At 43.0% G+C, this 14,514-nt stretch overlaps 1 protein-coding gene across 1 annotated transcript in view; it reads right to left on the bottom strand.

Moving 5' to 3' along the window:
* Nucleotides 1–12,704: 12,704 nt before the first annotated feature.
* The window catches only part of LOC115482595, a 175,050-nt gene continuing 173,240 nt past the window's right edge, over nt 12,705–14,514 (bottom strand). Inside the window, exon 15 of the mRNA XM_030222503.1 lies at nt 12,705–13,291. Within this exon, the coding sequence (XP_030078363.1) occupies nt 13,160–13,291 (132 nt within the window). The 3' untranslated portion in view covers nt 12,705–13,159. The remainder of the gene's footprint in view (nt 13,292–14,514) is intronic.

The following is a 14,514-nucleotide window of genomic DNA, read 5'->3' as shown; positions in this document are numbered from 1 at the left end:
GTTTTCAAGATGTAAAGGTTCAACGGTTGGTGTGTTCTTTGTAGTGAACCTACAACCTACCGGCTCCCAGTGGCGTAGCCAAGGGTGGGCCTGACTGGGCCTAGGCCCACCCACGTTGGGCACAGGCCCACCCAGAAGCAGTACACCTATGACGTGGTTGGCAGGGATTCCCAAGTCCCACCAGCTGAAAACTGTCCCTTCTGCATACCTTGTAAATAGTAGATCTTTGCCTGCAGCAAGCAGCGACTGATACATACCGTTCACTCCAGACCCACAGCCTTATTTCTGCCTATGCGGAAACAGGAAGTTGCATCAGTGGGAAGGAAGGCTGTGGGGCCAACATGAGCAGTGTATATTAGTTGCTGCTCGCTGCCGGTGAAAATCTGCTATTTAAAAGGTATGCGGGGGAGGGGGATGTTTGACAGACCATATGGCATGCAGGCGAGAGGAGAAACCAAATCACCTGTGGGACGGGGCAAGGTTCTTCTGCCCACCCATCTTGGGCCCAGGCCCACCCAAAATTGGATATCTGGCTACGCCCCTGCTCTACCCTATTCTCCATGAGCCAGGGGCGTAGCCAGACAACAGATTTTGGGTGGGCAAGGGCAAGAATTGGGCGGGTACCAAGTGTTGTCTCCCCCCCACCAAAACAATATCTCAGATGGTAGGAAAACACTTCTTTCCACCTTTTGCAGCAGGCATGCACTGAAAACTGAGCATGTGAAGGTGCCGGTATCATGCAGAGTAGCGTTTTCATTACCGTCAGGGGGAAGTCTTCAGCGGGTGGAGTTTGGGATCCCTACCAGCTACTGCTGACTATGTGCTACTGTTGGGTGGGCCCTGGCCCACCCAGGCCCACCTGTGGCTACGCCAATGCCATGAGCTAGTAAGAGAACCTTCACTACATTAGTCTTCTTTCTATGCCATGTATATAATATCGATGATAATCGTGTTCTAAGATGTGTGACTATGATATTGAACCTGCTAGGATCAGTGACATAAAAAGTGCTACTTTTCTTACTAAGTGACAGTTTTACAGAAACAAGAATTGATAATATTTTTGGCTAAATTGTTGTTTTTCTTGTTTGTATTCTTTAGTGTTGAAAGAGGGTCTCTATTTTTTTTGATTTACACATGCATGTGAAATATCTATGGGAGATGACTGCAGGATGCACTTTATATTGTCAGTATCAAAAAATGTTATTTATTTACCAATCCTTTTTGTACATTATTTAATACATGGATACTTGAATGAACATAAAACAGTTTCAGAAAATATGATATTTATGAATTAAAGTGGATTGATTTAGGTATAAGCATCATTTTTTTGTTTGATTATCAGGTGTATTTTATATAAACCACGAAGAGAATGAAGTCTTGGTAATAAGCAGTTTCAGGATTGTAGCATGATGGACTGGTGAATTTATGCCAGTTGATCAAAACTTGACGTTCAGAGAAGGGGATGACGCAATGAGCGCGTGACCTCAAAAAGGGGCCCTTTTACAAAGGCGTGGGAGGGCTAATGCGTGGGTAGCGAGCATTACCGCCAGGATAGTGTGTGCGCCTGGCAGTAATTCTGATTTTAGCGTGCGCCAAATCCCACGGTACAAAATAATTTTCCATTTTCTACCGTAGGGGGCGTTCCCGGCAGTAACCGGCAGCGTGCCCATGTTGGTGTGCGCTGCATGGCTACCGCCTGGCTAGCATATGAGCCCTCACCGCTACGTCAATGGGTGGCAGTAAGGGCTCAGGCCATATAGGCGCATGCTAGTTTTAATATTAGCTCAGACCCATCTCCCGGCCCATTAAAAAATAGCCTTTATCCCAGCCGCAGTAAAAAAATGGCCCAGCGTGTGTGTAAAGACACACCCACACTACCGCAGGCCACCTTTTTACCGTGGCTTTGTAAAAGGACCCCTATTTCTTTTCTGATCTGGGAAGGGAACTGAATAGATGGGATACTATATCTAAACACATTGGAGCTTACGTCTTAAGGAAAGTAGCAGGGCCAGATGGTACCATAGATTCTAGAATCCTTAAGGTATTGATGAGGTCAACAACGGAGATCTTATTAAGGAATGGATCATAAAAGCTCTACTATGTCTAATATTTTAGTCAGGCTCATAATAAACGAAGCCATTTGGCGCAGTCTCATTACTGGTGATTAACACATTTGATATTATTTTTATTAAACCACAGTTCGGAATGTATGCATTAGTCTGTTATATGAATTGAATTAAGCTTTGTATTACACTGAAAAGGATGTTTTTTAAAGTTTTGTACAATTCCGCAGGGAGTCTATTTTTCAAGGCATGATACATGTTGGTGATGCAGCTAATTCCAGGAGCTGTGGTAAACAATGTGGGTTAGTGTATGTTGTGTCTTGATAAATAGACACCTTAGTTTTCTCTGTTTGAGTTAAAAAGTGACAGCTATAAGCTGATCCAATATAAGTAGCCACTGTTACAGAACCTTTTTGCTCAGTTAGTTGTGTAAGTCGAAAACCAGATAGATCAATAATCACATACTCCACTGGTTTAACCCAATATCTGAAAGTAATAACAACTTGTGTGGCTCCTGGAAGAAAATACGGACTTCCCAAGAGTTCCTTTGACACACTTTATCTGCTGTCTTGAAATTAAGTGGCATAGAGGCATATTTTCAAAGCACTTTGGGAGGCTAAGTTCCATAGGTTTCTATGGAACTTTGGGAGGCTAAGTGCTTTGAAAATGAGCCTCATAATAACATAGTAGATGACGGCAGAAAAAGACCTGCACGGTCCATCCAGTCTGCCCAACAAGATAAACTCATATGTGCTACTTTTTGTGTCTACCTTACCTTGATTTGTACCTGTCCTTTTCAGGGCACAGACTGTATAAGTCTGCCCAGCACTATCCCCGCCTCCCAACCACCAGCCCCGCCTCCCACCACCAGTTCTGGCACAGACTGTATAAGTCTGCCCAGCACTATCCCCGCCTCCACACCACCAGTCCCGCCTCCCACCACCGGCTGTGGCACAGACCGTATAAGTCTGCCCAGCACTATCCCCGCCTCCACACCACCAGTCTCGCCTCCCACCACCGGTTCTGGCACAGACCGTATAAGTCTGCCCAGCACTATCCCCGCCTCCCAACCACCAGTCCCGCCTCCCACCACCGGTTCTGGCACAGACTGTATAAGTCTGCCCAGCACTATCCCCGCCTCCAAACCACCAGTCCCGCCTCACACCACCGGCTCTGGCACAGACCGTATAAGTCTGCCCAGCACCATCTCCGTCTCCCGCCACCGGCTTTGCCACCCAATCTCGTCTAAGCTCTTTAGGATCCATTCCTTCTGAGCAGGATTCCTTTATGTTTATCCCACGCATGTTTGAATTCCGTTACCGTTTTCGTTTCCACCACCTCCCGCGGGAGGGCATTCCAAGCATCCACTACTCTCTCCGTGAAATCTTTTTATTTATTTTTTTTGGGGGGGGGGGGTAGAAGAGAATGAGTTTCATGTGTACAATTTTTATGCTCTTAGAAGTTGTCCCGGTAGTTCGAAAAACCCCAAACTCTCCAGCGTACCTCACATCGAGGGGATTCAAGCACTATGCAATCTTTTCCAGCACATAATCCCCCACCTCTTCTATACAGGGAAAGATATGTGCCACCCTAGCAATGTAATCCTTATATTTTTCAGAACAATGTGCCGTCTCTGCTCTGGATACTTAGTCCTATGAATAGAAATAGGGTGAATTGTTTCAGTCTTGATTTTGCCGACAATATTAAGCAACCGAAAAGCTTGTTTCTTTTCAGCAAGAATTCTGCCATGCCCTTTCTCAGCTTGCCAATCTGGACAAAATAGAAATGTAGAATTAGTTTAGTTCTTATATTTGTACATGAAATCTTGCAGGTTGCACAATGTACTAGAGCTACACTGGAATTATCCAAAGATTATACTGGTTGCAAACTTTTCAGATGGGTCCTATATTACTAATCTCGATGAGCTCGTGTGCAATGAAAGCTATCACCGCCTAGACAGAGTCAGGAAATGTATGTATAAGACAGGTAAAATCAAATAGGGAATGGCATTATGCAGCCTTAAACTGGAGCCTGTTCATTTGTTTAACCAAACTGTTAAAGTAACAAAAACGTAACTTGATAATGAAATAAATTTTTGCTGTGTAGCTCTAAACTTTATAGCACTTCGTAGGCATCTGGCTATTGAAAGCAATACAAAAATAAACTTTTATTGGAAATAATAGACTGGCATGGGTTTATTTATGTTGACCAGGCAGGGTTTAAGCTCTGATAAATACAAGGCACGTTTTGTCTTTCCTGGAAACGATGTACACTCTTGTAGTCCATTTGATTCTAGAAAGTTCACTATCCTTTCTGCTAGCATTGTTTCCATTACATCATTTTGCTTTCACACTAGAGAATGACACAGGGACGGGGAACCACAGTAACCGCGGGGATGGGGAAGGGGACAGAGCTCACGGGGCCGGGGCGGGGACAGATCCCATGGGGATGGGGACAGAGCCCACAGGGACAGGGGACAAATTTTGTCCCCGTGTCATTTTCTACTTTGAAGCCTGTTAATGAACTGGACTGTTATTTATGTTTGAGTGATGCCTACAAAGATATTTAGATTTTTTGGAAAAACAAGCAGACACACTGGCCACAACTAGCAAAATTTGCATGGGAGATCCTGTACATCCTGCTACCACCACATCTAAGAAGACAACTTCTATTCCAGTAAGGACTGTGGAAGACAGGAGAGCTAGACTGAATCCTGAGATTATTGATGACTTCATATTGATCCACAGATTTAAAAAACACAACAGTGCTTTATAGGACATATTTTTCCCCTGTAGGGCATATAGAACGGGTTGTATTTTATACCCCTGGACATTTTAACAGTGTGAATTAGGATTCCTTGGTGTAGTAATAGAAATCAAACAAAATAAAACATGGAAAAGAAAATAAGTTGATACCTTTTTTATTGGACATAACTTAATACATTTCTTGATTAGCTTTCGAAGGTTGCCCTTCGTCCTCAGATGGGAAATAAGCAAATGTGCTAGCTGACAGTGTATATAAGTGAAAACATTCAAGCATTACTATGACAGTAAAATAGATACCATTGGAGATTCTACATGGAATGTTGCTACTATTGGAGATTCTACATGGAATGTTGCTATTCCACTAGCAACATTCCATGTAGAAGGCTGCGCAGGCTTCTGTTTCTGTGAGTCTGACGTCCTGCATGTACGTGCAGGACGTCAGACTCAGAGAAGCAGAAGCCTGCGCGGCCACATTGGTGATCCGCAAGGGCCGACTTCTACATGGAATGTTGCTAGTGGAATAGCAACATTCCATGTAGAATCTATAGAAATTAAACAAAATAAAACATGGAAAAGAAAATAAGATGATACCTTTTTATTGGACATAACTTAATACATTTCTTGATTAGCTTTCGAAGGTTGCCCTTCTTCCTCAGATGGGAAATAAGCAAATGTGCTAGCTGACAGTGTATATAAGTGAAAACATTCAAGCATTACTATGACAGTAAAATAGATACCATTGGAGATTCTACATGGAATGTTGCTACTATTGGAGATTCTACATGGAATGTTGCTATTCCACTAGCAACATTCCATGTAGAAGGCTGCGCAGGCTTCTGTTTCTGTGAGTCTGACGTCCTGCACGTACGTGCAGGACGTCAGACTCACAGAAGCAGAAGCCTGCGCGGCCACATTGGTGATCTGCAAGGGCCGACTTCTACATGGAATGTTGCTAGTGGAATAGCAACATTCCATGTAGAATCTATAGAAATCAAACAAAATAAAACATGGAAAAGAGAATAAGATGATACCTTTTTTATTGGACATAACTTAATACATTTCTTGATTAGCTTTCGAAGGTCGCCCTTCTTCGTCAGATCGGAAATAAGCAAATGTGCTAGCTGACAGTGTATATAAGTGAAAACATTCAAGCATTACTACGACAGTCTGACAGGGTGGGAGGATGGAGGTGGGTCGGAGGTATGCATGGGGACATCAAAGCATATCATTGATATTCTAACAGGATGGGTGTGGATAGGTGAGGGGAGGGTGATCAACAGAGACATACAGCTTTATGGTTTATAATGGCTACCACACTCCTCTACTTGGTGTAGTAGAAATCACCTATTGTTGGGGTTGAAAGGGTAGAGGGTGGTGGTGGGAAGGAGGGTTATTATAGCTGTTCATTGTTATTATTATTTTCTATTTGTAATTTATACACAACAGTTGCACAGTATATTGTTCCTTTTTATATTTTAATAAAAAGATTTAAATATAAAATCATAAGTGTTCAAGGCTTCTGCAGATGAGGACAGAGCCCGCGAGGATGGGGCGTGGACGGAGACAGAACCTGCAGGGATGGGGTGGGGACGGAGACAGAACCCACGGGGACGGAGACAAACTTTGTCCCCGTGTCATTCTCTATTTCACACACAGAATTTTATTTTTCCGCTCTGTATAGAGTTTGCTGGACACCTGCAGCACTTAAAAGCCAAACAGTAGTCCTTCCCAAGGCAGATAAATTCACAAGAAAAATCAGATAGAAGTAGGATGATAATGGCTGTCTTCAAGCCATCTCTGGAGTTCTTATTGTTCAACTGTTTGCTGCATTTACTTAAGTTCAGTGGGGTAAGACTAGCTTGTTCATTTTATCAAGTGTAAAGCCAGAAGTATAAAGCGTGCCAACCCGTACCAGGTTGCCATTCTTTAGATTGATAAGATTACATTTCTCCAGTGGTTTGCTATTGAACTTTCCAGGTTTTTTTTTTTTCTTTTTGTAGAGCAGGCTAATGAATCACAATACCAAAACTGCATATATATATTTTTTCACGTAGAGGATTCAACAGTTTGCAGTACGCAGAAATTTGAAGGCATTGCAGAATTACCCAACGATCCAGTTTCCACGCGAAGGGACCCTTTTACAAGGCAGCGCTAAAAAGTGGCCTTAGCATGTCCTTACGGGGGGGTCTTTCCTGTGTATTAAGGCCATTTTTAGTGCTGCAGTAAAATGGCCAATTTTCTGTTTGCAGCATTAATGGCCATTAGCGAGCAGCAATTAGTGCGTAGACTTTGAGGGGCCATTTTACAAAAGAGCGGTAAGCCCCCGCCGGGCTACCATAGCAGCCTGACGGTAGTTTCCACCCCCTGCGTGGGCCATTTCTGGTGCTACAAAAATATTTGTCATTTTTAGTGATGGCGTGTTCCTGGCGGTAATTGCAAAAACCAGGACTGCTGCTACTTATACCAAACAATACTTCAGTGTCACAAATATTATAGCCATTCATAAATATATATATATATATTTTTTTTTTTATAGAGTACCCTCAGTTATTACCCACTCTTTTAAGCAGCCTACAGTACCGCTAACTGGTGGTATAGCACTTCTTTCATCAGGTTACTCATTGAAGGTTTTTTTGTGTTTTTTAATTTACAAAACACCCCCACGGGTGCTATTAGTATGGTATCTTCCACGATACTTTGTAGTGATTCAACCTGCACCTGGAGTTATCAAATAAAGCAAGAATGGCAAAGCAGTTCAATTCCCAAATCACTTATCTTTCTTAGAAATGCCTCGCCGAAAATAAGTGTAAAGGCTGCAAATATCCAGCCGCTTTCCCCGGGCGGTTTCAGGGGAAGGCGGTTGGATATTGATTTTTTGAATTGAACTGCTTTGCCATTCTTGCTTTATTTTGATAACTCCAGGTGCAGGTTGAATCACTACAAAGTATCGTGGAAGATACCATACTAATAGCACCCGTGGGGGTGTTTTGTAAATTAAAAAACACAAAAAAACCTTCAATGAGTAACCTGATGAAAGAAGTGCTATACCACCAGTTAGCAGTACTATGGTCTGCTTAAAAGAGTGGGTAATATCTGAGGGTACTCTATAAAAAATATATATATATATTTATGAATGGCTATAATATTTGTGACACTGAAGTATTGTTTGGTATAAGTAGCAGCAGGCCTGGTTTTTGCAGTAATCAACATTTTATATCACCAGAGACAGGGATATTTATATTTTGGATTCTCCTGGCGGTAATTGGGCAGCGTACACCACCAGGGTGGCACGGGAGCCTTTACTACTAACTCGATGAGCGGTGGTAAGTGTTCCCGCCCAAAACTGGGGTGTGACAAGCACTTCAGTTGCTGCACACCCATTTTTAAAAAATAAAACCTTTTACCCACTGCAGTAAAAGGGGGCCTCAGGGCACGTCAAAAACGCATGCTGACACCAACGCAGGCCCCCTTTTGCCACAGCTCTGTAAAAGGACCCCTTATTGGCAGCTAGTTTGTAGGTGGTAAGAACTGACACACTAACCAGTTAGGTAACTCTATAACACTGCGTGCAATTTTCCGGGATGCCCCTGACCCACCCATGCTCCATCCAAAAAGAGAAAAACCATTCAAATCTACATCAAAACACACACACAAACACAAATATATATACAACAATAAAATTAATATTTTTATTAGAACATCAAATTTGGGAATCACACGACTCTATATCCAAAAATTAATTACGGTTATAACCAGTTCACCACAATTTTCATCATCAGTCCAAAAAAGTAAAACTCAATCATGAATGTCTGCATAAAAAAATACAATTACTGTAAATATCCCCCCCCCCCTAAAAAAATGCATAATACAGAAATAGAAAAAAATAAAATAAAGGTTATGTCTTCAATTGTAGACCCTCACAGTCGAGTTTCATAAATCTGCTGTAGTATCTGACATCGGCAATCACTGAAGAAAACAAACCTCCGCAATGGTAAAACCAAGAGAAAGGCACAGCGAAGGTGACAAGGTGGTTGATGTCGATGAAACTACTAGCAGACTCGAAAAAAGTTCACAGCAAGAGTTTATTGATAAAGACTGGACTCGACATGAATCGTGTTTCGGCCGCTCTGGCCTGCCTCAGGAGTCCCTGTGTGTTGATGTTCAGTTGGTTCCTGAAGAGAGAATCTGAAATATTTAGTAAAGCCAAAGTTCGCTCTGGTGAAGTAACTTCACTGTAGCACATAAGTACGAGCGGCACCGGATGCTGTTCGAGCAGTGCCGCTCGTACTTTATGGGCGTTTTTCGAGTCCAGTAGTAGTTTTATCGACATCATCCATCTTATCACCTTCGCTGTGCCTTTCTCTTCTCGTAGTATCTGACATATCATGATTTGAAAACCTATGGAGGTCTTTTTCAAAGGCGTGGTTCCATGTTTAGCACACGCTAATGATTAGCGCATGCTAAACACTAGAGACACTCATAGGAATATACGGGTGTCTCCGTACGCTAAAAACGCTAGCGTGCCTTTGTAAAAGGTCCACTACATGAGGTATATTGCAGCCAAACAATGGCCCAATTCAAAATATCATCAATCTACTTCAACGAGCATAAGTTACATTGGAAGAACCGCAACCCTGTATAACTTAAGCACATCATATGGATAAGCAAACAATTCATAAGATGTAGGATGACTGTTCAGCTTGGTGTTTGTTATTGTATGAGAGCACAAATTTATTAGATCTGGCAGAAAGAAAAATCTATCATGCAGGTTTGGCTTTCAAGTAATTTATTACCCACAGCAGATGCTAAAGCTTGAATAAAATGAAATCCACGGACACAAATCAGTGGTACATGAAGTCGTTATAAGAAAAGGCGCCTCAGATGAAATTAGGTTACTACAGAACTGGCTATACCTCGAGAACAGCTTCTTCCTGTTGAGCTGATTTGGGGAGGGGGTGATGGAGGAGGGTAAAGAAATATATTGTGGTCTTAAGGAAACTGGGGTCCTTTTACTAAGGTGCGCTGAAAAATGGCTTGCAGTAGTGTAGGCGCGGGCTTTGGGCTTGCGCCAATCCATTTTTCAGCGCGCCTGTAAAAAAGGCCTTTTCTTAAAATTTTTCACGAAAACGGACATGCGACAAAATCAAAATTGCCGCGCGTCTATTTTGGGTCCGAGACCGTACCGCCCGCCGTTGACCTAGCGGTAAAGACTCACGTGGTAACCGGGGGCGGTGATGACCTACGCGTGTCAAATGCCACTTGGTGCGCGTCCAATCCACACGTCCGAAATGCGCGTATTGGATGCGTGCCAAAAATGAAATTACTGGAAGAGCCACACGGTAGCTGGGCGGTAACTCCATTTTGGCATGTGTTGGGCGCGCATAGACGCTTATGCGGCTTAGTAAAAGGGCCCCGCTATTTGGTGAAGGAGGCTGGGACTTAGAAGTAAAAATTGGAGTCAAATGAGGGTGCAATTAAAGGAACTTGCAGCAGGGGGTGACATTAGCAAACATTCCTTTACATTGTAAGAATTCATTTTTGAGTAGTCTAATATAAAAATGGAAGAAACACACACACGCACAGCTATAGTGCAAGGTAACAAGGCACTTGAATTACCTAAGGCTTGCATCACAACTATTTTCTTTCATTTAAGAGTCCCACACACGTCTTTGTCCAATGTCTCAAGTATAGAGGCAAATACTTAGTATATGTCTCACGCATCGCTACATATGGATCTCAGCATGCGATAGGAATAACAGACATGATATAAATTCCTCACAGCTCCATGATCCAGTTTTATGGCAGGTTTTGCTGAGATTTTAACCCTCGGTTCGGCAGAGACAGAAGCCTCCTTGTAAGTTTTGCAGACTTGGTCTTTCTTTTTCCCCGAAGGTTCATCTATTCCCCTGCTCTTCAGTATAAGATGCCCTGCCAAATACTCACAGTCATAACCAGGAAACGAAACTCGATGGCTTTACCTAGGCCAATCACTGCACCGTGGCCATCAAGGAGTTCTGCAGGGGCTCATCTTGACATTGGCAGCTTTTAGGGGCATAAAACCATTTCTAGAATAAAGTTTCTTTCATTTGGATGGAGAACATAGGGGCCTTTTCAATAAAGGGAGCTATAAGGCCTTAACGTGTGGTTAGTGGGTCTTTTTGTCAAGGCTCATTCATTAAAGAACTGTGTTCCATTTTTAAAGGCCCGTGGTGCTGTTTTTTTTGTTTGAACACTACTCTTTTGCCACTATCGGGCTCATTTTTGAAAGAGAAGGACGCCCATCTTTCGACACAAATCGGAAGATGGACGTCCTTCTCACAGGGTCGTCCAAATCGGTATAATCGAAAGCCGATTTTGGACGTCCCCAACTGCTTTCCGTCGCAGGGACGGCCAAAGTTCAAGGGGGCGTATTGGAGGCGTAGCAAAGGCGGGACTTGGGCGTGCCTAACACATGGACGTCCTCGACTGATAATGGAAGAAAAAGGGCAACTTTACCTGGTCGTGTTTTTCTTACGACCAAGGCACAAAAAGGTGCCTGAAATGACCAGATGACCACTGGAGAGAATCGGGGATGACCTCCCTTTACTCCTCCAGTGGTCACTAACCCCCTCCCACCCTCAAAAAATATCTTTCAAAATATTTTTTGCCAGCCTCTATGCTAGCCTCAGATGTTATACTCAGGTCCATCACAGCAGTATGCAGGTCCCTGGAGCAGTTTTAGTGGGTGCATTGCACTTCAGACAGGCAGACCCAGGCCCATCCCCCACCCCACCTGTTACATTTGTGGAGGAAACAGCGAGCCCTCCAAAAACCCACCAGAAACCCACTGTACCCACATCTAGGTGCCCCCCTTCATCCGTAAGGGCTATGGTAGTGGTGTACAGTTGTGGGTACATAAGTACATAAGCATCGCCATGCTGGGACAGACCAAGGATCCATCGAGCCCAGCACCCTGTCTCCGACAGCGGCCAAAAGAACAAACAATTTGTCCCGCCCATCCCAGAAATAGTGGATTTTTCCCATGTCCATTCAATAACATTCTATGGCCTTTTCCTCCAGGAAGCCGTCCAACCCTTTTTAAAATTCTGCTAAGTCAACCGCCTTAACCACTTTTTCCGGCAAACGAATTACCTTTGTAAACAGGGCCCATTTGTACTTGAGGCGATGGAGAATTAAGTGAGTCACCCAAGGCCACAAGGAACCACAGTAGGATTTGAACCCTGGCTTCCCTGGGTCTCAGCCCTAATCATTAAGTTACTCCTTAGGTGGTTGTGTGAATAGCTGAACAGGACTGTGTGTCATGTGCATTCCAAAAATACTAGGACTAGGGGGCATGCGATTAAACTACAGTGTAGTAAATTTAAAACAAATCGGAGAAAAATTTTCTTCACCCAACGTGTAATTAAACTCTGGAATTCATTGCCGGAAAATGTGGTGAAGGCGGTTAGCTTAGCAGAGTTTAAAAAGGGGTTGGACGGTTTCCTAAAGGACAAGTCCATAAACCGCTACTAAACGGACTTGGAAAAATCCAAAATCCCAGGAATAACATGTATAGAATGTTTGTACGTTTGGGAAGCTCGCCAGGTGCCCTTGGCCTGGATTGGCCGCTGTCATGGACAGGATGCTGGGCCCGATGGACCTTTGGTCTTTTCCCAGTGTGGCATTACTTATGTACTTATGTCCTCTACTTGGCTCACTTTTATTACATAGAGCAGTGATTTAACCTATTGTGATGTCATAGTGGCTCATTCCACCAATAAGAGCCAACCTCATTAGTGATGTCACAATGGCTTGATTGTATAGAATGTTTGTACGTTTGGGAAGCTCGCCAGGTGCCCTTGGCCTGGATTGGCCGCTGTCGTGGACAGGATGCTGGGCTCGATGGACCCTTGGTCTTTTCCCAGTGTGGCATTACTTATGTACTTATGTGGATATCCTGAAATTCACAGACCACTTTAAAAGAACTGAACAGAAGTCAACAAAGTACTTGAAGAAAAAGCACATGGCAGAGTGTTCAATGAACTTGACTGCAACACTGCAGAAAGCATTTTGTTACAGTGGAAAAAGTCTTAGGTCAGGCAACTCCTAGGACCTGGAACAGCTGAATAAAGGAAAACCTAGGTAATGATACACTGATATAATTAGAGCACGACAGTAAACATCACACATCTTCAACAAGTTGATACTCAACCGTATACCCAGTAAAAAAAAAAAAGCAGACTCATAGGAAAGCCTGAACCTCACTGGAAAAACAGACCTGCCTCTGGGACAAGTCTACACAAGTTTTGGTCTCTATTCCATTCCTGATTTTAGATACTGTCCCAAAACTCTTCATATTTTCTCTCTTCCGTTTTCTAGTAAGATTGTACGGTTTTCTCTCCTTGACTTCTCTGCTTCAAAGACAAGGAGGTGGCTATTCAGGGTTTCATCTGGGCCGGTCAGAATGTGGGATGGCTCGTTTTTCTGTTTTGAAAACAAAAAATACATGTTATGAATAAGTGACAGCCTGATCAATTAGACTGGACTTGGTGCCATGTCTTTTAATTCGAGCATCGTGCAGCATGGCCAACCAATCGGAAACTGGAAGGGATTCCTGGATGGATTAAATCAATCTGTTCCATACATCAGAAAGAAAAGACAGAAGATAGACATCGCAACCTGATTACATCATCCTAATGTGCCGAATAATCATTTAAATTTTGTTGATGTTTTTGGAAATTAATCTGTCATAAATACAAAGGAATAAATGACATACCAAGGTTACTGCTTCCAGTTAAAGCACTACTGAAGTAACTTTTATTTTGTAGCAATAAAGTAAAACTTTTATTTTTATTTTATATTTTTATGTCTTTTTTTTTTTGCTGAAAATAGGCAGGTGGAAAAGACCTTGTAAATAGAGCCTGAAGTTTTCACTGGTTCTTGATCTCATTTTAAAACCAAATACAATATTATAAATATTTACTTGTGTAAACTCCTAATGGTGGAGTAAGATATTCTGCTTAAGTAAATTGCTGTTAAATGCGTACAGTTAAGTTACCCCTCTATTTTGAAAAAAAAAAATTGGTTTTTTCCAATCTATTATACACCACAAGTTTTCCGTTTTTTAGAGTTGCTCCTTTCAGAAGGTTTCAAATTAGCCCCTGACACAGCCCTTGGTGGGCGAAACACGGCCTGTGTCGGGCAATTTGTTTACGTACGGTACTTTCAATAAAATCTTTCTGATGTTATATTGATCTGTTGGCTTCTTTTTCCAGGCAAAACAACCAATACAGGAACCTCAGGGAAGATCCGGGAGAGATGAACTGTCCAACTATCTATATAAATAAAATCCCCCCTCAGACGTTCTGAAGCTCACTCCATCTGTCCTGAACTCCTGTCCTCCTGGTAGGCTAGGCTATTCGGACTACTCACCCTCAGTCTCAGCCACGCCCATCTGGGCCGTAGGCCACGCCCCATCTGAACATAAAAAGCACCCTCAACGTTCTAAAGCACACTCTGAGGCTTCAACAGTTCGTATGTTCGAAGCTCTGTAACCATTTTTAAGCACACTACATCTCTGCCCCGCCCTGACCTATCAGAGAAGGGAGGAGTGTCACAGCTGCACCGCTCTGACCTATCAAAGGGAACTGAAACAGGAAAAGGGAGGAGCGCCACATCGAATGACGGAGGGAAGGGAAGAAGAAGGG

The sequence above is a fragment of the Microcaecilia unicolor genome, chromosome 13, assembly GCF_901765095.1.
Source record: "Microcaecilia unicolor chromosome 13, aMicUni1.1, whole genome shotgun sequence".
NCBI lineage: Eukaryota > Metazoa > Chordata > Amphibia > Gymnophiona > Siphonopidae > Microcaecilia > Microcaecilia unicolor.
Note: the sequence above shows the minus strand (reverse complement) of the source record. Positions and strands in the feature narration are given on the sequence as shown.